This window comes from Ascochyta rabiei, chromosome 6 (assembly GCF_004011695.2).
Source record: "Ascochyta rabiei chromosome 6, complete sequence".
NCBI lineage: Eukaryota > Fungi > Ascomycota > Dothideomycetes > Pleosporales > Didymellaceae > Ascochyta > Ascochyta rabiei.
The window spans coordinates 1,693,177-1,717,403 of NC_082410.1; the positions used below are offsets into that span (position 1 = coordinate 1,693,177).

A 24,227-nucleotide genomic window follows, 5' to 3' on the forward strand; every position below is an offset into this window, starting at 1 on the left:
TGTCCTAGGCAAGGGCCTGTTGTGTGTGCCACATGTCGGGGGGCAGGCAAGTGCTGATTTGTAGGAGGCACGGGAGGCCGCGAGCGACTCCATTAAGGCAAATTCAAGGTGAGAGACCAGATACTGTAGCATTATCGAATTCGTGAAATTTCTGGAGGCAGCAGTAGCTATTCAAGCTGCCGTTTCCTGCTCAACATCCGTGCGTGACCCCTCATCCTCATCCTGCGCATTGCCGCGCCCATTCGAAGATTCGTGTTGTTCTGCTGTGGGAGATGCGATTATACCAGCTGGAGGAACGAACGTTTCGCCTTCTTCGGTATCTAGTTGCATAAGGAATGTTTCCCAGATTTCGATGAGCTGGGTTTCGTGTTAGCAGAGCTTCGTGATATCTGAGATCCACAGCAACGTACTTCCTTCTGCGCTTCAACGGCGCTCTCCAGATACGTCTCCACGCCAGATTTGAAGTCCTCAACCTTCTCTCTCTCAAAACGCTCCAATTCGTTGCGCATCAGTCTACCCATGTCATCAAACAGGAGCCTAGCCTGGTGAACCCTACGCTCTGCGTCGGCGACATCTGCGCTGAGTTGGTTGAGACGATCCTGTTGTGATCGCCCTTGCCTCAAAAGCTTGTCTTGATTCGTCTTCCGCTTCTGCAGCTCTTGCTCAGCCGCATGCCATGAGTGGAAGGACTTCTGTCGCTGCTGGAATGCCGTCTTCACTGAGCCGATCAAACGGATGTATTCATCGATTACAATGCCCATTGTGAGGACGTCTTGCTGGGCCTGACGCTCGTACAATTCGCGAACTCGTATTTGAATGTCCGAGAGGCTGTCAAGAGGTCCTGAAAGGGCGGGCGAGAGTTCAACAGCAGACAGTGAGTGCAACGAAGCAGAGAAGTCACCGCAAGCCTCCGCAAGTCCCTTTCGCTGTATGACGACAGTATCGGTAGCTTTGAGAAGGGCTCTTAGCTGGTTTTCCAAAGCGTCAAGGTAGATCTTGCGATCATGGAACCACTACGACCTGTTAGCGCGGGTGAACATCTGATTGGCAAGTACCTACATCGTCGTGCTCAACGAACTTGCCACTGCTGCCGGAGAGCATACCGCCGAACATGCCCTTGCTCTCGCCCAAGCCAACGTCCTTGCGTTCCTTGTTCTTGATATCCACGTTGAAAGCATCGCTTTCGAGGAAAAGCTTAAGGTCGCTGTCGTGTTGCAGTATGGGGTGTGCGGCTATCCTGTTCAACATACGTTCCAGCGCTGCACGCCGCGACTCGACAAAGTCGGCCTCAAAGCGACCGAGCGATTGCTTCTCTGGAGGCGGGGGAATGATGACGCCCGGGCTGTTGTTGTGCAGTTGGGTGTACAACCAGAGGAAGTCGCGGTATCGACGTGAGACTGTGAACTCGGGGTTTCGGTAGCCTTTGGAGGTGGTCTTGGTGGTGACGGAGTATTCCGTGTGCGAGCTTGTCAAGTCGCCCACCTTGTGCGGGTCGCCCACATAGATGGAGAAGGTCGGCTTCGCAGCCTGCGCGACGCTCACGCTCGGCTGGGCTTGGCGCTGAGGTGCTGCGTGCGCCGGTGCCTGGACAGGCGGAGGCACTCTGGGGCCCTGCGACCGCACACGCTCGTCGTCATCGTCGTCGTTGAGGTCCACCGAGTCCATCATACCGCGTAGCGAAGATGACGTCGAAGCGCCAGTGGTCGGACGGTTGTTCCGCGATGCAGCATTCTCCTTCTGCGGCGGTGCTGGAGGCCCGACATCTGTTGCTGTGGGCGGCGTGGGAGCTCCCAGCGGGCCAAGAGGGTCGTCTACGGCTTCGAGCTTCGTCGACTGCGTGCCATACTGTCGCCGGCGCGGTCCGCGAGCTGCAGGCGAGCGCTGGGCAGCTGAAGCACTGGGGGTGGAGCTGGTGGCTGCCTTGTTCGACGTGGGCGGAAGCGTGCTGGATTCGTCCTGGTCTTGCTTGGGCGTATCTTGTACCGATTGCGAGGGCACGTCTGCGACAAGGTCAGCCGTGCATGGAGCAGCGAGCGCGCGTGGACAGTCTTACCGCCCCATGGGGAATCGTCGCCGAGATCCATGATGGTTGTGGTTGTAGTTGTTGGTGTTGCTGCACAGCTGCACAGTCGATGGTCAGTCTTGTGTCCAGGTACCGACGCTCCGCGCAATATCAGATGTCAGCCAATGGGGCAAGCGCGCACAGGTAAAGTACCCAACGTCATCCTGGAGGTCGGACGGAGACTCACAGCACCAATCCGAGAATCTTGAAAACATCACAGCTTGCAACGGGGCGTGTGATCGGCTGCGTGAGCGTCTAGTATCTGCCAGAAATGAACTTGGAACTGCTCGATTGTATTCAAAGACTCGATTGTCCAATGGCGGCCTTTCCATGCTCGCAAGTGTATGCTATCTTGCCATCTTCCGTCTCCAGCCTGATCTCTCCCCTTGTGAGACCCTGCCGTTTCCCCAGATGAACTACTTCGCTGATCACGTAGACTTTTGTGCCCTCGGCAGCAGGTCGCAGGTAGGTGCAGTTCAAATTGCGGCTGACGTGACCTGCTCAGACGTCAGCACGCACACATTCGACATGCAGATACGACTCCAATACCTGTATCCCAGAAGCCGTCGCGACTGACAGCTGTGATGGCCGTTGAGGTACATATGTCGAAGATCAACGCGACCGCGCCTCCGTGTAGATTGCCTCCCATATTACACAACTCCTTTGGCACTGTGAAGCTGTAGACTACACGAGAGTCATGCGGATTGCCCTTTGTAGGCGCTACTGTGACAGACTCAAGAGTGAGGATCTTGGGAAGCATAGAATCGTGACCCTGTATACTCACGTTAGACCTGTGTTGCCTCTCTAAAAGAAAAGGGTCGTACTTCATAGTCTTCCGAAATCGCAATCTCGAACTACTGAGCGGTTAGTGACGAGCAGACTGCATGCGCGTTCACCCTCACCCATTTTCGAGCCTTTTGCTCAGCCGTCATATCGCCCTGTTTGGAAAACATTTTTCTGAAGTGCTCCCCCATCTCGTAGGTCAGGTCCAGCGTCAAAGGAAGGACGACGTCGCGAGTCTACGTACCTCATTCATACCTCGGCACACGTCAGGCCGTGTTAAGGCTGGAGTACTCGGCGCTAACAACGCGCACCCCTGTCGCAGTTCCCAATGTTTTCCATCTCGAGCTCACCAAGCCAGATATCTCCGCACCGTCCTCCACAACCATGGAATCCTCAGTCCTGATGCGTCAGCTCCTCCGCACGCCGGCATCATGCCGCGCCTACCTAACCCAGTCGCGCGCCTTCTCGCTCGCACCCGCGCTGCCCCACGCCCGCTTCATCTCGACACCCACGATTCTGCGCCCCAGCTTCTGGGCATCCATGATCCCCAAACCGCTGAAAGACCGCGCTTCTGCACCAAAGTCCCGCGGATGGAACCCCGCAACGCCCTACATCATCCTTAGCCTGCTCGTTGGCAGCCAGGCAATCCAGATCCTGTGGCTGAAGCAAGAGCGAGCGCACAGTTTGAGGAAGGCAGAGGCGAAGATCGGAGTGCTGAAAGAGGTCATCGAGAGGGTGCAGAACGGGGAAGATGTCAATGTTGAGAAGGTGTTGGGCACGGGCGATGCAGAGAGTGAGAAGGAGTGGGCTGAGGGTAAGTGGAAGGCTGTTTTGTAGGGGAGAGGGAAAGTCTAGCTAACGTGTTTCTAGTGATGAAGGATATACAAGAAGAAGAAGCGCTGTTCCAGAGCAAGAAGAAGAGGAAGGCGTTGAGAGAGTTCGCGGCGAAAGAAGCAAGTGAGCAAGCGAGTGCTGAAGAAGCGGCCAAAGAGCAGAGACAAGCCAAGGTTGAAAGCATTGGTGGAGTGAAATTCTATTAGAGCCAGGGAGGGCGAAAAGCAGTCATCGTCCGTGTACAGACCTCGCCAGCAAGGATTGCAGCACCCGAAGCGCTCACAGCCGATTGCCATCGTCCACGCCCCGTCGGCTACTCCTCCTTCTGAACATCCTCAACTCCCTGCTCCTCGACTTCAATCTCTGGTTGCTGCGCCTGCAGCCCCTTCCTCGTCTTCTCCTTCCTACTCGTCGCCTTGAGCCTCTCACCACGCTTCTTGTTCCCAACATCATTACTCGCCTTGGTGAAGCTCCTAGCCTCCGGATTGTCGCAAAGCAGCGCCAACGTCACGCCCCCACGAATCGCATCATCGACGCTGCTCTTCTTCTGCAGCAGACACAGACAAATCCTGCTCAACCTCATCTCCAAATTCGCCTCGCTGCGATCCACCAACTTGCCGCGCACCACCTTTTTGTGGTACGCGATCGGGCGGTTCCAGCCGCGCTCGTGGACTGCAATGGCTTCGTCGAAGACGTGATGCGCCGTGGCTTCGAGGTCGAGCACGCTGAACGTAGGCTGGCCGTCGAGCTCCTGCGTGAAGCGCATGCGGTGAACGGATTGCGGGCCATCGGTGATGTAGCGTATATCGACCATGGCGTTGTAGATGCGGCGCACCCAGTAGTCGCGGCCAAACTCCTTGACACGCGCGATGTCGGTGGCTTGGGATTTCGGTGCGAGGCGCGCGCGGCGACGGTGTGCTTTGGCATCGGCCGAGGTGCGCAAGTGAGGCGTGGTCATGGGCGCGTATATGGACATGAGACCAGGAGGCGCCTCGGGCTGCGCGGCGAGGATCTCAGGGAGAGGGGCGTAATTGGCGATTGACAGAGGCGATGGAGGCGAGACATGCCTGTCGTGAAGCGCAACAAATCCACCATCATCCAGCGAATTGGAAAGCTCGCCGTCCGAACCCTCACTAGGCGCCTCCGAAGGTGCTCGCTCGGCGCGAGGCGGGAGCAATGGTTCCGTAGCCAGGAGCCCTCCAGATCCATCATGCCGCTCAAAAGCCTGTTCGAAAAACACTTCCCCCTCCCCACCCTCAGCACTCTGCAGCACATCCGCAAAACCACCACACCCCTCCCCATCCAGCGTAGGTCCCAGCAGCGACTCGACAAACGCGTCGCCGGGCAGGAAAACACCACTATCCTCGAACCCAGCGCCAGCGCCGAAGAACTCGAACCCGTCAGCCATGAGCGCCGGCGAACTGGAGCAGAAGACGTAGGAAAGGTGCTGCGGAGAAGCGAAAGCGACGGCCAGCGTCGAGAAGAAAAACAAAGGAACGGACAACGGCAACGCAGTACAGGAGAGGAGGAAGGAAGGAAGAAAGGAGAGGAGGAAGAAAGGAAAGAAGGAAGGAAGGAAGGGTAGGTCGGTGGAAGGGTGAAGCAAGATCAAATCAAATCAAATACACGGGCATGGATACAGTCTCCCACCTATCGAGCCCCAAGAGCTAGCCTTGCCATTGTCACAATAAGGAAGTGCGATTGCGGCTCCGCTATCGCTCGACATGGCTGGGTCTGCTGTTGTGAGCTGGCTGTTGAGGACGGGGAAAGGGAAAGGGAAAGGGAAAGGGAAAGGGAAAGGGAAAGGGAAAGGGAAAGGGAAAGGGAAAGGGAAAGGGAAAGGGAAAGGGAAAGGGAAAGGGAAAGGGAAAGGGCCAGTCAGTGCCGATCTTGCCTTCACCTCGATTCCATGGGCTTGGGCAATCCATGGGCAGCAGCTAGCACGGACCAGGAACTACATCACAGGGGAGGGCGGAGGTGAAGGTGAAAGGGAAGAGGGCGGGCGGGCAAGCAAATAGATTAAACATTGGAGAATGGTATATGGTGCGGAAAAAGCAAAACCCACATCAACTTGCTGGCTCCATGCAGATACACACGTTGTGGTATGGCCAGGCCAGGCCAGGCCGAGTCAAGCCAAGCCAAGCCAAACTTGCAATAGGAGCGTTTCTTGTGTATCCTGTCCGCCGTGTGCTCCAAAGAAAAACAAACAATCATCAATATCATCAAAGCATGCCAGCTGACGGCCCGTTTGTTGCTGGGGCAGTCGAGGCCTGGGCTTGTGCTGGCTTCGGCTTGGGCGCAATCTCCTGGATGGATATCTCGGAGTCGACCGAGTCTCTCCACTGCGAAATACCCTCGTTGGCGTCCTGTGTGTCGTTTGTGGGTGTGCGTTCGAAGTCGAAACGATCGCTCAGGCGATACGCTTTGTTCGTAGTCTCCCAGTGACTCCTGAGAGCGTCGAGCTCCGAAGCAAGGTTGTCCAGCGCCATGGAATTCCGCGTGGCGGTAGATGCGGGACGGTTGTTGGGTGCTTCTGGGGTGCTTGAGCCGTCGTTGTGGCTGTAGAGAGAATCGGCCGAGGCGACACTGTCATGCGTGCGGTGGCGTGTGATCTCGCCGTTGCTACTACCGCCTGGCACCTGCGACTGTCGGCGGTAGCTGTCTACCGATGTCTCGAACTGGTCGAGGAACATTTGCACTCGGTTCTCTGCCTCGCGTGCACGCTCTTCAACGACTGCGTACTGCTGTCGAAGGGAATCGAGATCAGCGCGAGTTTGGTGGACGGAAGACTCGGCTTGCTTGGTCTTGTTTGCTGCCACCTCAACCTCCTGTCGTGCTGCGGCCAGCTCGGCGTGTAGTGTGGATATTTGGTTTTCTAGACGGCTGACAGTCGTCTTCAAGTGGTCTTGAGTGCTCGCAAGCTCCGTGCGCAGTGCCGTCCGCTCTGCTTCCCACTCTGCACTCTGTTCCTTTGTTGGGCTTCGCGAGGTCTGGGTCGCTTGCTTGAGCTCCTCTTCCAGCTTCGTGTTTGTGTTCTTGTACCTGTCCAACTCTTGCTTCATCTTAGCAAGCATCTTCTCTGTGCCTCTGAGGTACTTGACAGCCGCCTGGTGGTCATTGTGCAGAGCCTGCAGTTTCTCTTCCCAGTCCTTGCTGACCTCGTGCTCGCGTTGCTCGAATGAAGCACGCAACTCTTCGTGCACCTTGTTCATCGAGTCGATCTGTTGCTCAAGCTCCTTGACGCGATTGAGCTCCGGAGTGCCAAACCTTGAATTGGGGCTGTCCAATACCCTCGATCGGCGGTGGTCGACGGCGTTGACCCCTCTTTCTTCAAGAAGATTCTTGAGAGTCTTGAGTTGAACTTCGAACGCGTTGCTCTCCAAACGTAGGCGCTCATGCTGCTGGTGAAGTCCGGCCTTCTCCGCCTCGGAGGCTTGCACATCCCTCATGGCCTGCTGCAACTGTTTGCGGATGGTGAGACCTTCGCGACTGGACTGCTCTTGGTAGGCCTCGAGGCCAGCAATCCTCTCTTCGGCGCGGCGCAGCTTCTCGGAAGCTTGGTCTGCAGCCGCCTGGTTCTTGCGCGCCATGGCATTTGCCGCTTCGACTTGTTGCTGGAGTATGCTGACGCGTTCGTTTGCGACATTGTCGTTGACGGGAGCGTGGTTGGCAATGCTTCCCAGACCGGACAGCACGGCTGCCTGATGGAGGCGCGCTTCTGTCGCATGCTTCTCAGCCAGCTCTTCAACGTCGCGCAATTTCTGAGAAGTGGACTCGAGCTCCGTTGTACGAGCCTCATGCTCGGCACGAAGTTGACTAAGCTTTTGGCGTATGCTATCACTTTGGCTGCGTTCCTCTTCAAGCTTCCTCTCTAGCAGACTGGACTTTTCCGAAGATGCAGCGACTGCTTCGCGTAGCGTCTCAAGTGCAGCAGCGTAGTTGGTCGATTCCGAGGAAAAACGTGCAACCTTGTCGCTCAATTCTTGCTTGTCGACAGCGAGCAGACGGGAAGATGTTTCGGCTTCCGCAGCGCTGGCAGAGACTTCCCTTGCTACGCGTTCAGCTTCGTGCAGCTCAGCTCGTAGACTCTCGGATTCAGCGGCCGCCTTCTGTCGAGTGGAGTCTAGTTCTTGCACACGTCGTTGCGCAGCTTCTGCAGTCTCATCAGCCAGTTCCTTCGCCTTCTTCTCAGCCTCGACCTCGTGGGATAGCTTTTCAACCAAGGCGGTCAGTTCTGCTTGAGCAGCCAGCGATGCAGCCAAGCGTCGGCTGATGTCGTTCATGCGATCGAGGTCGGGCGTCTCCGTGTTGCGGCAGCCATCGAGTTGTGGAGTACCTGACTGACTACCGCCGCCATGAGCCGCCAGCTTCGTCTTGGCGTAGATGGCTTCACTGATGGCAGCGTCTCGTTGCCGTTCAACTTCTGCGATTCGCTTCGCAGCATCGGATCCTTGTGTCTTGATCGAAGTGTGCACGCGATCAACTTCGGCTTTCATTCGGAGGAGAGCCTCAAGTAGCGGTCGATCCTCGTCCTGGAAAGTATCGGCTGATCGCTCGTCGAACATGGGGCTCGTCGAGGTAGCAGGATGGTAACCAGCTTTGCGTGCTAAAGCCAGCTCCGAAGCGTACCATGCATTACGATTCTTTGCAACGTCGAGCTCTCGAACCACCTCGTCATTCGCATGAACGATTGCAGGCGATGCCCCTAGACCGCTGTCAATGGGTCGATTATCAGCCTCGCGACTCAGGGCGCGCTGTTGCGGGGTCTCGATCGATCGTCTAGGCGTTTCCTGTTCGATGCTAGCTATCGTGTCGTGGGACGGTTGCTGCCTGTGCGATTGGGTTCTCGATGTGTTTCGTGAGGCTAGACTGCCAGATCGCGATGTGTCTATGGACTGATTGGGCGTCCGCTGCCTTAGGGAGTCGGAAGCTTTACGCTGAAGCTCTGGCGCAGAAGGGCCCTCTCTAGTCGTTGGCGACAGGTTCTCTCTATCAAGTGGAGACGCGACCTCAGTATCGACAGCCGGGCCAAGTGACCGCTCCGGTTTTGTCGGTGTTTTCGTTCTGGCAGCTGGGATCACTTGAGGATTGGCGCCGTTCGTCCTTGGTTGAGGTGGTTGCTGGAGGGGTGGAGGTCCAGAAGGCGCTGGCCCAGCTGCACGAGGCAGTCGCGACCCGCCTGGGCCCGTTGCGTTTCCATTGGCCATGTCTGGAGCTCGCTGCTGCTGCTGTTGTTGTTGTTGTTGTTGTTGTTGTGGGCCTGGCAACATGCTTTCACGATTCGGCAAGGGCCCAGTCCTGCTTTGAGGGATGTTACTGCGGTCACCTCCGCTCAGCTTTCGGGGCGTGTTGATCGCTGTCTGAGGAGCCGCGCTCTCGTTGGGTGGATACCTGATCTTCGATGTGTCCAAGATGTAAGCCATGCTCAGTTCGTTTCGGTCGCTCAGGGAAGAGCTCGGCTCGCCTGCAAGTGTTACAATGTGTTTTCCCAATGCGGTCATGCTATGACCGGATCGAGCAGAAGGCGAGTGGCCCATGTTTTGGAACATGTACCAACGGCGAGACGATATGCGGAAGGCTGCCAGATCTCCCAGGTCCACGCCCTCCTGTGTGCGACCACCAAAAATGTACATGGTATCATTGACGAGGGCGGCAGAGTGGCCCTCGCGCGCTACAGGGATGTAGCCAATGCAGTCCAGCTCAGTCCAGCTGTTGGAACGTGGGTCGTATGTCCAAACATCGTTGAACCAGGTGACACCGTCTGTGCCACCGAACCTGTACAGGAGTTAGCAGAAGCGAATTGCCTGTTCGACGCCGAACGCACAAGTAGAGTCTGTCTGTCCACGTCACGACCGAATGATTTGTGCGAGCTGGAGGCGAGCGTCCCTTGGGAGAAGACTGATCTTTGGTGTTGGGGAGGAGAACCTCCCAGCGGCTGGCTGAGGATTGGAGGGAATTCAGATCGAAAGCTACAAGGTCGTTGAAGAAGAAGCCCTCCACTTGGCCACCAAAGATGTAGATCTTCGAGCCCAAGATGTTCAAGGTGTGTCCATAACGTCCTGTGGGACGCGGACCCTGGGGTAATGCCCGGGACCAGTGCTTTGTTGCTGTGACGCTGTCAGTGGAAGCCGAGATGGGGGCGAGAGAAGCAGCGTACAAGTGTTCAAAAGGTAGAGGGTATCGTCCAGGTCATCGTTGTCGGCCAGCTTGGTATCTCCACCAAAGACGATGAAGGCATTGCCGACCAACAGACTAGCATGTCCTACACGGGGGCCAGGACCGTCTCCGGTGGTTGAGATGGGATAGCATGCCATGGATCCGTTGCCCATCTCGGTCAGCCAGAGGTCGCCCTTGACTGTGGCGCCGCCAACCAGGCCTCCCATGAGATAGATTGTGCCATCCTTGGAAGCGACCGAGTTGATTGCGGCGCCGTAGCGCGGGAAAGGGTTGCCGGTGGTGAAGTTCAAGCGGCGAGAGGACCATGGGTAGGGAGATTCTTGGGGAGGGCCGGCGGGCCTAACATACTGCAGTGCACCCTGTTGCGCACGGTCAGCATGTGTGTACGCTGTCAGAAGCATGGTGTGCGCACCTGTTCATTGGATCCAGCTCTTTCGCGCAATGCCTTTGGCTCAGGGACGATGGCCCCGCCCTGGCCCTGCAGCGAGCTCAACGAGTTGTTCACGCTGCCGCTCGGGGTCGAGGTATTCGTCTGGGGCTGGGGCTGGGGCTGGGGCGGTGGGCGGCCGGGGTCCTTGTCGCGGACGGCAGGACCGTTTGGCGGCGCAGGCTGGGGACCTGGGCCGTGGGACGAGGTGACGTCTCGCGTGGCCGAGGGGAGCGCGTTGCTCTGCTGCTTGTTCTTCTTGCCAAACAGGAACGACATGGCGCGGGGACTGCAACCCTGGGGAGGTTACAAGGGCAGCGGGGGCCGGTCACACACGCATTCGGTCTGCACGGGAGGCGGGCAGCGCGCTGGCGAGAAAGTCTGGGGGTTCGCGCGAGCGGAGGGAGACACGTCTAGTGTGGATCGAGGCTGGGGAGGCGGGCCAGCGTGCGAGGCGTGTGAGGCGTGCGAGGCGTGGGGCGTGCGAGGCGTGCAAGGCGTGAGGCGTGAGGCGTGCGAGGCGTGAGGCGTGCGAGGCGTGCAAGGCGCTACAACAAGGTGTGGTGCTGGCCGGAGGATGTGCGCATGTCGAGACGGTGCAAACAAGACGGCGGACGTCGTTTGGCAGGGCGGTGAGATTGTCCGGGGCCGCGACTTCAGGCGCAGTGCTGAGGTCTGGTAGGACAGCGCTTGGCAGGACAGGGACGAGGCGGCGAGGCAGCGAGACAGCGAGACGGCAAGACAGCGAGACGGCCAGACGGCAAGACGGCGAGACGGCGAGACAGCGAGACGGCGAGACGGCAAGACAGCGAGACAGCAAGACGGCAAGACGGCAGCCGGGCGACGGGCGACGGGCGACGGGCGACTGCAAACCTGACGCAGCGACAAAGGGCAGAGGGCAGAGGGCAGAGCCGCGCAGAGCGTGGGAGCGTGTCAGCCAGCGTTCACGGGTCCACCGTGTTCACGTCGTCCACGGCGCGCTCCCCCTGAAGACGCACGGGCGACAGGGATGGCCGCCCTCGATGATTGGACTGCGGCTGCTGCAGCCCGGACGGAGCATTCACGCCTCCCGGCACGCACGCAGAGCCATGGCGGCGAGGGCAGTGGATGGCAGGGGGAATGGCAATGGCAATGGCAATGGCAATGGCAAGGGCAAGGGCGTCTGCTCTGGTCTACGGGCCCGAGAGTCGGTGCCACATGCAGGATGCAGCACGAAGCGCGGGCGTGCAGCCGTTGTCCGCGCGGTGGTGGCTCTCGACGCTCTCTGGGCGCCGGTGAAGCGCGTGCCTGGCCTGGTCGATCTGGCGCTTTCACACCGACGGCCGATTCGACCTAGCGCCACACCGTGACCGATGCAAGCTTGTAGTTGTACACCCGCACCTTGACCTCTGGAGCTGTACCGGCAGCATCACTGCCCGCTGCCCGCTGCCCGCTGCTCTTGCTCTCCGACGCAGAGAACACGGAGCGCTGCCCCGCCTGCGCTTCCATCCAGCGCGCACACGCAGCTCCTACGACATGGGCGCTGCTGGGAGCTTCGACACCTCACGCCCACGCCCACGCCCTCGCCCTCGCCCTCGCCCTCGCCCTCGCCCAAGCTCGCCATGAGAACAGCCCACGACGCCGGCCACGCCCGCCCCACCCCGCTTGCCCTGCACGCGCCTGCCGCCATGGACAGCTCGGCCGCTGCGCCTGCCGCTGAGGCCTCTCGAGAATCGCGCCCGTCGCAGGACACCACCTCGTCACGTCCCAGCACCTCCTCTGCCGCCGCCCACCTCGATGCGCACTCGCCCACCTCGACCGTCCGCCCCGCGCTGAGCACCACCAACTCGGCGCGGCCAAGTCTCGCCCGCGCAAAGAGCGACTTTGGCCCCCGCCAGCCTATGCAGCCCCAGGAGCCCGTCGAAGAGAGCAGCGTCGACGGCCATTTCACAATCCGCCATGGCTGGGACGACCAGCTGAACTCGGAAGAGTACAGCAACATGCTGACCTCGGTGCGTCGACCTGCACCTGCCAGCCTGTGTCGGAAGCTGACTTGCTGCCACAGAACTTCTTCATGTACTACACCGACAAGAAACACGAGACCGGCGGCTATCCAAAAGCAGAGGTCGGCGCAGCCTCGGTGCAGGAATGGCGCATGCGAGACCGTCTCAAGACCGTGTCTGCCGTGCTCGCTCTCTGCCTGAACATCGGCGTCGATCCACCCGACGTGATCAAGACCAACCCGTGTGCCAAAGAAGAGTGCTGGATCGACCCCACCGTAACCTCGCAGACCCCCGGCCACACGCCCATGAATCAGATTGGGAAGGCGCTACAGACCCAGTACGAGCAACTGAGCATGCGCACGCGCTACAAGCTCCTGCTCGACCCCACCACGGAGGAGACGAGAAAGTACGCTTCGACGCTTCGACGCAACGCCCGCAACGAGCGCGTCCTCTTCCACTACAATGGCCACGGCGTACCCAAACCAACCTCCAGTGGAGAGATCTGGGTCTTCAATAGGAACTACACCCAGTATATTCCGCTCTCGCTCTATGATCTCCAGAGTTGGATCGGCGCCCCCAGCCTCTTCGTCTACGACTGCTCCGATGCAGGTCTCATCATCACCAACTTCAACAGATTCGCCGAGAAACACCAGGCCGAGTTCGAGGAGGCTCGGCGCAGAGACCCAAACGTCGAGCATGTCGACTTTAGCGACTGTATTCATCTGGCCGCCTGCCGAGAGAGAGAATCCCTGCCCACGAACCCGGAACTACCGGCAGATGTCTTCACTTCTTGCCTGACAGATCCCATCACCATGGCCGTACGCTTCTTCATACTCCAAAACCCTCTGCCGAGCAAGGTCAACCTAAAAGATGCTCACAACATCCCTGGCAAAGTATCAGAGCGTCGAACTCCCATTGGCGAACTCAACTGGATCTTCACAGCCATCACCGACACAATCGCCTGGAATTCACTGTCGAAACCCCTCTTCAAGAAGCTCTTCCGCCAGGACCTCATGGTCGCAGCTTTGTTTCGCAACCATCTACTGGCCCAGCGGATCATGCGTGTTTACCATTGCAATCCGGTCTCCCATCCAGAGATACCACAGACGCACGACCACCCTCTGTGGCGAAGCTGGGATCTCGCCGTGGAGCTGATCTTGGCCCAGCTGCCTGACCTGCAGGCTGAATCTCGTGGCGAAAAGGAGTATCAGTACAAACACTCGGAATTCTTCTCGGAACAGCTCACGGCCTTTGAAGTATACCTGTCGCAGGGCGCCGTTGAGCAGAAGATACCCGAGCAGCTCCCCATCGTGCTCCAAGTACTTCTCAGTCAAGTCCATCGGTTGCGCGCTCTTATTCTTTTGTCTAGCTTCCTGGACCACGGGCCATGGGCCGTCAATCTTGCGCTCAGCATTGGAATCTTCCCGTATGTACTGAAGCTCTTGCAATCGCAAGCGAACGAGCTGAAGCCAGTCATGGTCTTCATCTGGGCTCGCATACTCGCCGTCGACTCGTCGTGTCAGGCCGACCTCCTCAAAGACAATGGATATCAGTATTTCATCAACATCTTCAACCCTAGTTCAGGTATACTTCTGTATCCGCCCACGCTTCTGGCATCACACTAACGCAATGTAGGAATCCCTATTCAGAACGCTAGTGAACACCGGGCCATGTGTGCCTTTATCATATCCATGTTCTGCAAGGACTACAACCAGGGACAACGCGCATCCTTGAGCACAGAGCTTGTCGAGAGCTGTTTGGATCACCTGAAAGACCTGCAGAACCCTCTGCTTAGACAGTGGTCATGTCTCTGCTTGAGCAAGCTCTGGATCGATTACGAAGAGGCCAAATGGGTGGGCATTCGTTGCATGGCACACGAACGACTTTGCGAGCTTGTCATCGACCCTGTTGCCGAAGTACGAGCGGCCATGTTGCACTCGTTGACCTCTTTCCTAGGTATTCGGGATGTTACAGCGCAAGTGGCTAACATTGAGGAGTCCATTGCCTCCATGGTCTTGATCATGACTACAGACGGCAACAGCATGGTTCGCAAAGAGTTACTGATTTTCTTCTCCACATTCATCGCACGCTACAAGTCACGATTCATTGTCACAGCATTCGAGCACTTCTCCGAGGAGAAGAAGAGCGATGTCGCATCACAGACGGAACAGAAGAATGGCGACGGGCTTTATATGAAGACGCGCGCGACCGCAAACGGCTCGTTGTCTGCAGCAGATGCCTGTTCGCAAAACACCATCTACTCGGCCATCTGGAAGGAAATGCTAGTCATGTCCGTCGACCCTTGTCCTGAAATCGCCAGGGATGCTGGAGTGGTCGTTGACTACATCCTGGTGGCTCTGCTCGAGTCTCCGCTTGCCAAATTTGCGCAACCACAGTTCGGTGAAACGCTGAAGAAGAACTCTGCACCTCGTCCTATCCGTCGTGCCCCAGAGGAGAAGCCAGTCCAGCAAATGGTTTCCACTCCGCCTACGCCATCGAAAGACGCCAGCTACCTCTCGCTTTTCGGCAGCATGCGCAAATCCACTGCATCGCTCAAGAGTCTTTGGACGGGTCACGACTCATCCAGTTCTCCGCAAAAATCAGCTGGACGCAGCAAAGTCGATGACTCGGAGGCGTCTATTACAGACACACGCCCCGACACACCCGAGAAATACCATGTCGAAGAGGAGCCGAAATCAAGAGGTTACCGACCTCGGATCCTCTCCGAGAAGCCGCAGATACCACTCAAGAGTGTCTTCTTTGAGTGGTCGGTTGAGTATTTCCGTGAGCCTCAGATGAAGCCCACAGAGGCGGATGAGCCAGGTAGCACAGACTACAATGGACGGCTTTGGCGAAGGAATCGCAACGACAAGATTATTGCTGAGACCCAACCGCTCAAGGATGTTGCAGTCTCGAATCGTTGGGATGTCCCTCGCGGCTATTTTGATAATCTCAGTCAGCCCATGAAGATGACTTTCCATCAGTTCGAGGATCACCTTGTGGTAACGGACAACCGAAACACGGTCAACGTCGTCGACTACTCGGATTCCGTGAAAAGGATAAACTGCTTCTCCAACGGCAATCCATCGGACTCGAAGATCACAGACGTTCGATTCATCAATGAGGATGACCAGGCTTTGCTGATGACCGGATCGTCGGATGGTGTTATGAAGATCTTCCGCAACTACGACTCGAAGGGAAAGACGGAGCTCGTGACCGCCTTCCGAGCTCTGACCGACCTTGTACCTAGCAACAGAAACGCTGGACTCGTCTTTGATTGGCAGCAGGGTAGGGGCCTGGTGCTTGTGGCTGGGGATGTGAAGGTCATACGTGTCTGGAACGCAGGCACCGAAGTGTGCACACAAGTGAGTTTTGTTAGTACGACTTTGTCTCCGTTCAACGACTGACACTCACAGGACATTCCTGCGCGATCAGGTTCTTGCATCACCTCGTTGACGTCTGACCAAGTCGAGGGCGACGTCTTTGTTGCAGGATTTGGTGATGGAGCCATTCGTGTGTATGACCAGCGCCAGAAGCCAGCAACAGCCATGGTGAAGGTCTGGAAAGAACACAAGCAATGGATCACAAACGTACATCTGCAACGTGGCGGACAACGAGAGCTGGTGAGTGGCTGTCGAAGCGGAGAGGTGAAGCTGTGGGACATTCGCATGGATCGCAGCGTCAAGACTATACAGGCGACGACAGACCATCTGCGCACATTAAGTGTCCACGAGCATGCGCCGGTCTTTGCAACGTAAGTTCGAGTGCTACAACACTTCAAGTATACTGCTAATCATGTCGCAGGGGGACTCGGAAGCATCGCGTCAAGATATTCAATATCAACAACGGAAAAGTCGTGTCCAATTTCGAGCCGTATTCTGGCTTCCTTCGCGACCGATCCGCTCCAATCAGCACTACGGCTTTTCATCCTCACCGACTCATGATTGCCGCTGCTGCTCTGCACGACAACCACGTCAACATCTTCTCATGTCACGAGCCAAAGAATCCCACAATCAAGACTGTGCGACTCTGGGATGGCGGTGCTGTTGCTTCAAGTCGGGCCTCCATACATGGATGATCAACGGAAACGGAGCGGGTGATGTTCTTCTTACGGCATTTTGCAGGGCGTCAAGTATTATGTGAACCGCTCGCTTCGCATTGGGTCGGGTTTGGCGCGATGGTGTAGGTCTTTTTACACGTCTGGTATAGGCATAGCGTGGGCATGGACATTGAAGTGACAGCATAAAGGGTTCAAAGTCCAATTCCTTTCGATACCCACTGTAGGATCCTTGTAATTATAATGGCGATCTTTCAAATCACGGCCACTGGTGCTGGAGATTCGGAAACTTGATGTTCTGACTCCACCAGGTGTGCCTGACTCAATCGACCTTGCATGACGCTGGTGGGGTCACACCCTGCCCCTCCAACGGCGAAGTGGGTAATTTCTCAAAACACACCACCACCATCACTCATCACTCTCCCCACCCATTGCAACATGAGCGACGCACCACCTGCAGCTCCCGCTTCGAGTGAAGCCCCACAGGGCGAGGGGCCCTCCAAGAATGCCCTGAAGAAGGCGCAGAAGGAGAAAGAGAAGGTGATTTTGACTCGCGTGCTCGGATGGCCGAAACAACCTCTGACTTTGTACCCAGGCCGAGAAGAAGGCCGCAGCAAAGGCCCGCGAACTCGCTGATCGCACGAAGAAGGAGGCCGCCGACGCCGAAGACGTCTCCAAAGACTCGTACGGCGAGCTCCCTCTCACCGGCTCCAAGGAATTCAAGCCCACGGGCATCGCCCGTGTCAGCCTCGACGACGTTGCCGATCATGTCGAGAAGGAGATCACCTTCCGTTGCTGGGTCGAGAACGCTCGCGTGCAGTCAGCAAAGTTGGCTTTCTTGAACCTGCGCCAGAACCTCAGCACCATACAGGCTGTCATCGCTGCCAGCGACAAGCTGAGCAAGCAGATGGTCAAGTTCTGCGGCACCGTCAGCACCGAGAGCACAATTGTCGTTACTGGACTGGTCAAGAAGGCCCCAGAGCCCATCAAGAGTGCCTCTATCCAAGACTTCGAGATCCACATCAAGAAGCTGTTTATCGAGGTCAAGGCTGAGGTACCGCTTCCTCTGCAGGTCGATGATGCAGAGAGGCCGCTGCCCGCTGAGACTGCAACCGAGGAGGAGCAGAAGGAGGAGGGAGGTGAGCGACCACTTGCCAGTCTCAACACTAGGCTCAACAACAGGACGCTTGACCTGAGGGCAAAGATCAACCAGTCCATCTTCGTGGTCAAGAGTGGTGTCTGCGCGATCTTCCAAGAATTCCTGTCGAAGAAGGGGTTCACTCTTGTGCAGACTCCAAAGATCTTGGGCGCCGCGTCGGAAGGAGGTGCCAACGTTTTCGAACTCAAGTACTTTGATCGTCAGGCCTACCTTGCCCAGTCGCCACAGTTCTACAAGCAGATGTTGATCGCTTCACGATTCCAGAAGGTCATGGAGATTGGACCGGTCTTCCGCGCCGAGAACTCGAACACCGCTCGCCATCTTACCGAATTTACCGGTCTTGATCTCGAGATGGAGTTCCAGGAGCACTACCATGAAGTCATGGGCGTCCTCGAGGACCTCATGCTGTTCATCTTCAAGGAGCTGAATGTGCGCTACAAGCGCGAGACGGACCTCATCCGCGGCGTTTACCACGTCGACGAGTTCAAGCTCCCCGAGTCTGGTAGCGTGCCGAGAATCCCCTTCACAGAAGGTATCAAGATGCTGCGCGACGCTGGCGAGGAACTTGGCGACTACGATGACTTGACGTAAGTTGGTGCAGTCTGATAGGGCCAAGAACGTTGCTGACTCGATGCAGAACACCTCAAGAGAAGCACCTCGGCCGCTTGGTCCTCGAGAAGTACAACTCGGACTTCTACGTCCTCGACCAGTTCCCGCTTGCCATCCGTCCAGCATACACGATGCCCTCGCCCCACGACCCCAAGCTCTCCAACTCGTACGACATGTTTATGCGCGGACAGGAGATCTGCTCTGGCGCCCAGCGTATCCACAACTCTGAGCTGCTGTCCAAGCAGATGCGCGAGCACGATCCACCGATTGATCCCAACGGTGCGGGAACCAAGGACTACGTGGACTGCTTCAGGTACGGCTGCCCGCCACACGCAGGAGGAGGTTTCGGTCTGGAGAGGATTGTACAGTTCTGGCTGGGTCTGCCAAACATTCGCATGTGCAGTCTGTTCCCCAGGGACCCACAGAGAGTTGTGCCGTAAGTGCACAGTGGAGCAGTGAAGCAAGGATTCGTGCATGTATGAAGGTGAAGAACCAGCCCCAAGAGCTGGCGCTAGGAAAACCGTAAATGAAACTGTAACCTCAAACTGCATGTGTATTGTCCCTCTGGCTGTGCAAGAGTAGCTGGTGATGGCAGGTCAAGAGATGTGAAGACTGGGCTGTACCGTGCAGACCTTGTGAAGGTGAAGCGACGAGTATGAAACCAGTGCGTTTAGACTCTCACTGATGGACGGAGTTACGCGGACATAGCAAGTGGAGGGGAGGCAAACGTCATTCTCCAATCTTTCGTGCGGCAACGGCCCTACCACGCGACATGGTATTCTTGGATATCTGCGATTCGCTTCCGACTGTACCTGGACGTGCTCTGATGACCACCCACACAAACTACCTCCCCGATGAGATTTTACTCGAGGTGCTGGCCTACATCGAGGCGTGGGATACTCGCGGGAAGCAAGCCACGCTCGCGCGCTTCTGCGCCGTGAACCGGTACATTCTTCTGTACCCTCTCACCTTGCTTTGGCCAGGCTAACATCCCACAGGCAATGGTACGATGTCGCAATACGACCCCTCTACGCATCGCCCTTCCTCGCTGGCCGCGCCTATGACCTCTTCGTGCGCACCATCTGCCCCTCGGTCCTCGCGCACATCAAACCCACGTCCCTCTCCAGCCTGATCCGCGTACTTGACCTCTCGCACATCATCCACCAAGGCACAAAGTCGACGACTGCCCGCCTGCTCGGCCGCACCAAAGCCGGACTACAGATCTTCATCGCCCCACAGGCGAGCTTTGCGGTCAACTGCTGGGCGAGCTTGTCGAAATGTGAGAGGCTGAAGGTGCTGGACCTGAGCCTCGTGAGCGAGTGCATAAGCTTCCAATCGCTTGCGCAAACGCTGCGACGGCTGGGCCAACTCGAAGCCATCTACCTGCCGCGCTGCACAAGCAACTACGAGGGCCTGGCGCTGAGCATGAACGTACGGTGGCCGCCGAAACTCAAGCACCTCTCCCTCTCGGGGTCCATCTACGGCAGATTCCTCTGGGACCTGCTGCGCCAACCCGACCACTTCCCACCGAGTCTGCACAGCCTCTCGATCCTGCACTCGCCGGGACTAGACCACCTCGGCATCCGGCCGCTACTGCAGAACCTCGAGCACAGCCTGACGACCGTCGAGCTCCGCGACCTGCCCAACGTCAAGCACGGCCGCCTCAACTCGGTCCTGGAGTGGCTCCCGCACCTCACCACCCTCACCATCGCCCTCGACTACATCGACTGCCGCTTCGGCCACATGCCCCTGGACTGGACGCCCGCGCAGTGGGAATCCTCGGTCCCGCTGCAAAGCCTAACCCTCGTGACCAGCGGCCAAACCTCCATCGACCCCAGCCGCTGCTTCACCGCCGTAGACCTGTACACGCTCATCGACGAGCGCTATCTCGGGCGTCTGCGCTACCTGAACATTGCCCAGAGCACCGAGTGGGAGAACGAGCAGGAAGGCGCCGAGATTGGCGCCCTGGAGATGCTGCTGTGCGAGGACCTGGACCGCGAGAACTGGGAGAAGCGCCGCTGGCACTACGCTGATTTGGATGGCAATGCAAATGCAAATGCAAATGCAGTCACGCGGTATGAGGACTGGCTTCGCACGGCGCAGGGGAGGCGGATGGCGCCTCGGCTGAGGATGTTGAAGGATAGGTGACATAGGGGGTTCAGGGTTATGAATTGAGTGGTTCGAGCCCTGGACTTTGAATTGGATTGGGTTGGGTTGGAGCAGAACGGAACGGAACGGAACGGAACGAGTCGAGTAAGTGAAGTGGGATAGACGTGGAATCACATCATCAACATCTGTTGTTGAATACTGGTCAATCGGTACGGAAACACCTTCGACCTATTTGAATGCGGGGAAGTGAATGCAACGAGTCCAAACATCTCCCCGTGGCCATGGGTCCAAGGTAGCAAGCCAAGAGGTGGCTGCGCTTTGTCTGCCGAGCCTCCATCCAGCTCGCTCCCCACCGAAACCAGTCCTAGTCTATTCAATCATTCGTTATTCGTCGCTACTCTACTCTCTTCCACCGCTCTTCACCCTAAGCACTGCCGTTCTAGCTGGCTTTCCCCTGCACCTGGCCGCGGACGCCGCCTTTCCCGCCGACTTCGCGGAACAGGGCGGTGACGCTCAAGTCGTTTGCAACGTTGATCTGGACCTCGACCTTGGCGCCCTTCTTGACGCCGCGGAGAGCGGCCTCGCTGAGGGCGGAGCCAATCTTCCACGTCTTCTCCCGCAGCTCCTCCTCGTCGTCGTCGTCGCTGTCGTCGTCGTCGTCGCTGTCGTCGGCGGCCTTTTCGGCCTTGGGCTTGGGCTCGGGCTTGGTGACCTTGATGTGTCGCGAGCCCTCGACGAGCTTGATGAGAACGTCGCCGCCTTCCCTTGGTGTTGTGATGGTTGCGGTACGGCGGACGGGCAGGGGTGTCTCGGCGTCGACAATGGCGTGGAAGACGCCGTTGGACTCGTCGCCCGAGATGCAGAGCACACCGATGGCGGTCGCGAGGTGCGGTGTGACGGTGACCATGGGGTGCAGGCTCTGCTCAATGTCGTCGGCCTCGAACTCCTGGATCAGGCTGGCCTGGATAGCGGCACCGCGGACAGCGAGCTCTGAAGGGTTGAGGGCAATCGACGAGGTAGAGGGGGCCAGAACGGTGGTGGACTCGGGGAAGACGGCGCCGACGGCGGAGGCGACCTTGGGAGTGTGCGAGTTGCCGCCAGCCAGGATGATCTCGGAGATGTCGAGGGGGTCGAGCTCGGCCTTCTCGACGGCGTGGGAGACGAGGCGGGCGAAGGCAGCAAAGTGCTTGCTTCCGAGCAAGTCGTAGCGTGTGCGGTTGATGGTGGCGGTGAAGTCGACGCCGCCAGCCAAGCTCTCGACGGAGAAGTTGGCCGACTGTCCGATGGAGAGGGCCTTCTTGACCGACTCGCACTCGAGCTTCAGCTTGGCCAGCGACCGGTCGTTCTCACGGGGGTCGCCAGCGGACTTGTGCTTCTTGACAAACTCCTTGGCGAAGTAGTCGATGAGGACGGCGTCGAGCTTGGAGCCGCTGACGTCGAAGTCGTGGACGGCGGCCAGGATGGTGTAGATGCCGCCGCGCGAGGCAATGACGGTCACGTCGGAGCGGGTGCCACCGAGGTCAGCGACAACGAGGATCTTGTCGGTGAGCTTTGCGTCGGGGCGGGCGTCGTAGGCGAGGACGGCAGCGGTGGCCTCGTTGATGAACTGCAGGACCTCGATGCCGGCGTCCTTGGCGGCGGTCTTGAGGGCGTCCTTCTGGGCATCGGAGAAGTTGGTGGGCACGGTGACGACGGCGGCGTTGACGTCCTTGCCCAGGTAGTCGGAGGCGGAGGAGCGCAGCCTCTTCAGGTGACGGGCTGTGATGTCGCCGACGGAGACGGTGTTCTCCTTGTCCGCTTCGCTGTCGCGGATGGTGAAGGCGACTGTGTTGTCCTTGTCGACAGGGTGCGCCGACTGGTGGGCGGGGGTGGGGTCGATCGACTTGAAGCTGGGGGGAGGTCAGCGGGTGTTGGGGCGCCGAGGCCGTGGTGCAGCGGCAGCAGGACGCACTCTTGGCCCAGGAAGTCGCGGAAGTAGGCGACCGTGTTCTTTGGGTTGCGCACGAGCTGGCTCTTGGCCTGGCCGCCGTGCAGCTCCTCGCCCTCGACGTACGAGAGGATCGAGGGGATCTGGCGGTCGCCGTCCTCGTTGGCAATGACCTCGGCCTTGCCCTCCTGTGCAGCGTCAGCGTCAGCGTGGGCGTGGGCGGGGAGGCCGAATGGGGGTCCAGGCCACTCACGCTCGAGGTAAAGGCAATGGAGCTGTACGAGTTTCCGAACGAGATGCCAATCGCAACCCGCTGGGCGGGGTCTGCCTGTGCGCTCATGGTGAGGGTGAGGGTGCGGGTGGGGGTGGCAGCGAGGGCGCGCTGTGTGTCGAGTCGAGCAGGGCCGGGTGGTGCGTCGGGGTTCGGACGACGGGGGCGGGGGGCAGAACTCGGGAGCTCAGAGTTCGCGGCGTGGTGTTGATCGTGCAGGTGCGTGCATCTAGAAATTTTGAGTTGCGTTGCGCACGGCCCCACGCGAGCCAAAAGTCCCGCCAGCCATACCTTTGGATATACCCAACACGCCAAACACGGCAGACACGGCAGACACGGCAGACACACCAGACACCAGACACACCAGACACCAGACACACCAGACACCAGACACACCAGACACCAGACACACCAGACACCACACCTGCACACACACCGCACACACTACACCTGCAATGGCCGTGGCCACATCCCGCGCCGTCGTCCTGCCCGGCGACGCCATCCCCCAGCACGCCCTGCCCACGGGCACCGGCAAGAAGAAGACGCTCACCCTGGGCCCCGGCCTGCGACACGTCCCGCCCAACACCGTCACCACCACCGTCGCCGGCACCCTCGTCACCGACAACCGCAAGAACGCCGCCCTGGTCGAGTACAACAGCGGCCGGGTATGCCAGACCCAACACCGTCCCCCTCCACCCCGCCCACGCTAACACCCCGCCCAGTACACGCCCTTCGCCGGCGACCTCGTCATAGCCACCGTCAACGGCTCCGCCGCAGAGAACTTCAACTGCCTGCTCACCCCCGAGACCCCTCCCGCCGCCCTCCCCCACCTCGCCTTCGAGGGCGCCACCAAGAAGACCCGCCCCCAGCTGCCCCCCAACTCGCTCGTCTACTGCCGCGTCGCCGCCGCCGGCAAGGACCAGCCGCCCGAGCTCACCTGCGTCGACCCCTCGACAGGCAAGGGCGAGGGCCTGGGCCCCCTCAAGGGCGGCATGCTGTTCAAGATCAGCCTGGGCATGGCCCGGCGCATGCTGGCCCCCAAGAGCGAGCTGGCCCTGCTCGACGTCGTGGGCGCCCAAGTCGGCTTCGACATCGCCGTCGGGAGGAACGGCCTGGTGCATGTCGACGGCGGGAACGTGAAGACCACCTTGGCCGTCGGCAGGGGCATCCAGGAGGTGGACCAGAAGGCGCTCGGTGAGAGTGCCCAGCGCAAGCTCGCGGCTGACATCCTGAAGAGCCTCTGAGCGTCTGGTGTGAAATCAAAATAAGAACAAGGCCGTGCTGCACCGTGTCGAAAGCGCAGAGACGACGCTGCACACATGCACTGCAACACGAGCCGTCCAACTAGGCCTACCGACTGGCGCGAGCCCCATGGCGCTCCACAGCAGACGTGACGTGTGCAGCATTCCGCTATGGGAACAGGACACGACCACGCAGTCGTCTCAGCACGCCGCAACTCCAGTAGCCTGGCACATGTCACAGGGAAGTGCACACAAGCCAGAACCCCCCGGCTAGGTACGAGACGCTTGCTTGGTCAGGTTGGGTGCGAAGTACATCTAAGAAGTGGCTGAAGGATCACTCAAAATTCCCGGTAGCAAGAAGCCCGCCACAGGATTCCCTTGATCAGATACCGTAGCAGAGGTGACTTTACAGAAATCATAATAAAATCCAGTCTTCAGCATTCATCTCTTATCACTCGCCACATACCTGGCATCCAATCTCAATCTTGAATGTTCATTTCGGTCCCCTCTTCTTCTAGAAAACAGCAGTATCCATCTGCTCTACTCTACCCAGTGGCCAGTTGCCCTGGCATCGCCTACACACCACTAC

General features: G+C 58.5%; 10 protein-coding genes across 10 annotated transcripts, besides 20 other annotated features; 5 read left to right on the forward strand and 5 right to left on the reverse strand.

Moving 5' to 3' along the window:
- Nucleotides 1-171: 171 nt before the first annotated feature.
- EKO05_0004470 (Vacuolar protein sorting-associated protein vps5) lies at nucleotides 172-2,084 on the reverse strand (the record flags this gene model as incomplete). Its single annotated transcript, XM_038939048.1, has 4 exons — nucleotides 172-357; nucleotides 411-1,013; nucleotides 1,060-2,000; nucleotides 2,054-2,084. 4 exons carry the CDS (start codon nucleotides 2,082-2,084, stop codon nucleotides 172-174), a joined length of 1,761 nt encoding a protein of 586 aa, XP_038800263.1.
- Nucleotides 1,628-1,646: a tandem repeat.
- A 4-nt stretch (nucleotides 2,085-2,088) lies between the features above and the next one.
- Nucleotides 2,089-2,116: a tandem repeat.
- A 243-nt stretch (nucleotides 2,117-2,359) lies between these two features.
- Nucleotides 2,360-3,015, reverse strand: EKO05_0004471 (uncharacterized protein; the record flags this gene model as incomplete). The annotated part of the gene is made up of 4 exons (XM_038939103.1): nucleotides 2,360-2,559; nucleotides 2,612-2,834; nucleotides 2,887-2,916; nucleotides 2,965-3,015. 4 exons carry the CDS (start codon nucleotides 3,013-3,015, stop codon nucleotides 2,360-2,362), a joined length of 504 nt encoding a protein of 167 aa, XP_038800264.1.
- A 214-nt stretch (nucleotides 3,016-3,229) lies between these two features.
- EKO05_0004472 (uncharacterized protein) lies at nucleotides 3,230-3,885 on the forward strand (the record flags this gene model as incomplete). The annotated part of the gene is made up of 2 exons (XM_038939106.1): nucleotides 3,230-3,659; nucleotides 3,716-3,885. 2 exons carry the CDS (start codon nucleotides 3,230-3,232, stop codon nucleotides 3,883-3,885), a joined length of 600 nt encoding a protein of 199 aa, XP_038800265.1.
- A 107-nt stretch (nucleotides 3,886-3,992) lies between these two features.
- EKO05_0004473 (uncharacterized protein) lies at nucleotides 3,993-5,087 on the reverse strand (the record flags this gene model as incomplete). Its single annotated transcript, XM_038945590.1, has 1 exon — nucleotides 3,993-5,087. The coding sequence occupies one exon, from the start codon at nucleotides 5,085-5,087 to the stop codon at nucleotides 3,993-3,995; it is 1,095 nt and encodes a 364-aa protein (XP_038800266.1).
- Nucleotides 5,088-5,197: 110 nt separating this feature from the next.
- Nucleotides 5,198-5,260: a tandem repeat.
- Nucleotides 5,261-5,442: 182 nt separating this feature from the next.
- Nucleotides 5,443-5,553: a tandem repeat.
- Nucleotides 5,554-5,786: 233 nt separating this feature from the next.
- Nucleotides 5,787-5,826: a tandem repeat.
- A 75-nt stretch (nucleotides 5,827-5,901) lies between these two features.
- Nucleotides 5,902-10,562, reverse strand: EKO05_0004474 (Negative regulator of mitotic exit; the record flags this gene model as incomplete). Its single annotated transcript, XM_038939021.1, has 4 exons — nucleotides 5,902-9,454; nucleotides 9,504-9,786; nucleotides 9,837-10,215; nucleotides 10,269-10,562. 4 exons carry the CDS (start codon nucleotides 10,560-10,562, stop codon nucleotides 5,902-5,904), a joined length of 4,509 nt encoding a protein of 1,502 aa, XP_038800267.1.
- Nucleotides 5,947-5,977: a tandem repeat.
- Nucleotides 8,909-8,935: a tandem repeat.
- Nucleotides 10,389-10,413: a tandem repeat.
- A 166-nt stretch (nucleotides 10,563-10,728) lies between the features above and the next one.
- Nucleotides 10,729-10,831: a tandem repeat.
- A 289-nt stretch (nucleotides 10,832-11,120) lies between these two features.
- Nucleotides 11,121-11,149: a tandem repeat.
- A 14-nt stretch (nucleotides 11,150-11,163) lies between these two features.
- Nucleotides 11,164-11,206: a tandem repeat.
- Nucleotides 11,207-11,401: 195 nt separating this feature from the next.
- Nucleotides 11,402-11,439: a tandem repeat.
- A 389-nt stretch (nucleotides 11,440-11,828) lies between these two features.
- Nucleotides 11,829-11,875: a tandem repeat.
- A 9-nt stretch (nucleotides 11,876-11,884) lies between these two features.
- EKO05_0004475 (Target of rapamycin complex 1 subunit kog1) lies at nucleotides 11,885-16,343 on the forward strand (the record flags this gene model as incomplete). Its single annotated transcript, XM_038938689.1, has 5 exons — nucleotides 11,885-12,274; nucleotides 12,328-13,849; nucleotides 13,901-15,630; nucleotides 15,682-16,019; nucleotides 16,070-16,343. The coding sequence occupies 5 exons, from the start codon at nucleotides 11,885-11,887 to the stop codon at nucleotides 16,341-16,343; spliced, it is 4,254 nt and encodes a 1,417-aa protein (XP_038800269.1).
- A 417-nt stretch (nucleotides 16,344-16,760) lies between these two features.
- On the forward strand, nucleotides 16,761-18,530 carry EKO05_0004476 (Aspartate--tRNA ligase; the record flags this gene model as incomplete). The annotated part of the gene is made up of 3 exons (XM_038938805.2): nucleotides 16,761-16,862; nucleotides 16,918-18,068; nucleotides 18,119-18,530. 3 exons carry the CDS (start codon nucleotides 16,761-16,763, stop codon nucleotides 18,528-18,530), a joined length of 1,665 nt encoding a protein of 554 aa, XP_038800270.2.
- Nucleotides 17,437-17,462: a tandem repeat.
- Nucleotides 18,531-18,862: 332 nt separating the features above from the next.
- Nucleotides 18,863-20,238, forward strand: EKO05_0004477 (uncharacterized protein; the record flags this gene model as incomplete). The annotated part of the gene is made up of 2 exons (XM_059636401.1): nucleotides 18,863-19,035; nucleotides 19,089-20,238. The coding sequence occupies 2 exons, from the start codon at nucleotides 18,863-18,865 to the stop codon at nucleotides 20,236-20,238; spliced, it is 1,323 nt and encodes a 440-aa protein (XP_059492384.1).
- A 74-nt stretch (nucleotides 20,239-20,312) lies between these two features.
- Nucleotides 20,313-20,337: a tandem repeat.
- A 301-nt stretch (nucleotides 20,338-20,638) lies between these two features.
- Nucleotides 20,639-22,466, reverse strand: EKO05_0004478 (Hsp70 protein that interacts with Zuo1p; the record flags this gene model as incomplete). The annotated part of the gene is made up of 3 exons (XM_038939090.1): nucleotides 20,639-22,088; nucleotides 22,151-22,314; nucleotides 22,380-22,466. 3 exons carry the CDS (start codon nucleotides 22,464-22,466, stop codon nucleotides 20,639-20,641), a joined length of 1,701 nt encoding a protein of 566 aa, XP_038800271.1.
- Nucleotides 20,829-20,870: a tandem repeat.
- Nucleotides 22,467-22,703: 237 nt separating the features above from the next.
- Nucleotides 22,704-22,736: a tandem repeat.
- Nucleotides 22,737-22,816: a tandem repeat.
- Nucleotides 22,817-22,847: a tandem repeat.
- Nucleotides 22,848-22,852: 5 nt separating this feature from the next.
- On the forward strand, nucleotides 22,853-23,641 carry EKO05_0004479 (exosome non-catalytic core subunit rrp40; the record flags this gene model as incomplete). Its single annotated transcript, XM_038939114.1, has 2 exons — nucleotides 22,853-23,062; nucleotides 23,120-23,641. 2 exons carry the CDS (start codon nucleotides 22,853-22,855, stop codon nucleotides 23,639-23,641), a joined length of 732 nt encoding a protein of 243 aa, XP_038800272.1.
- Nucleotides 22,981-23,025: a tandem repeat.
- Nucleotides 23,642-24,227: the final 586 nt, after the last annotated feature.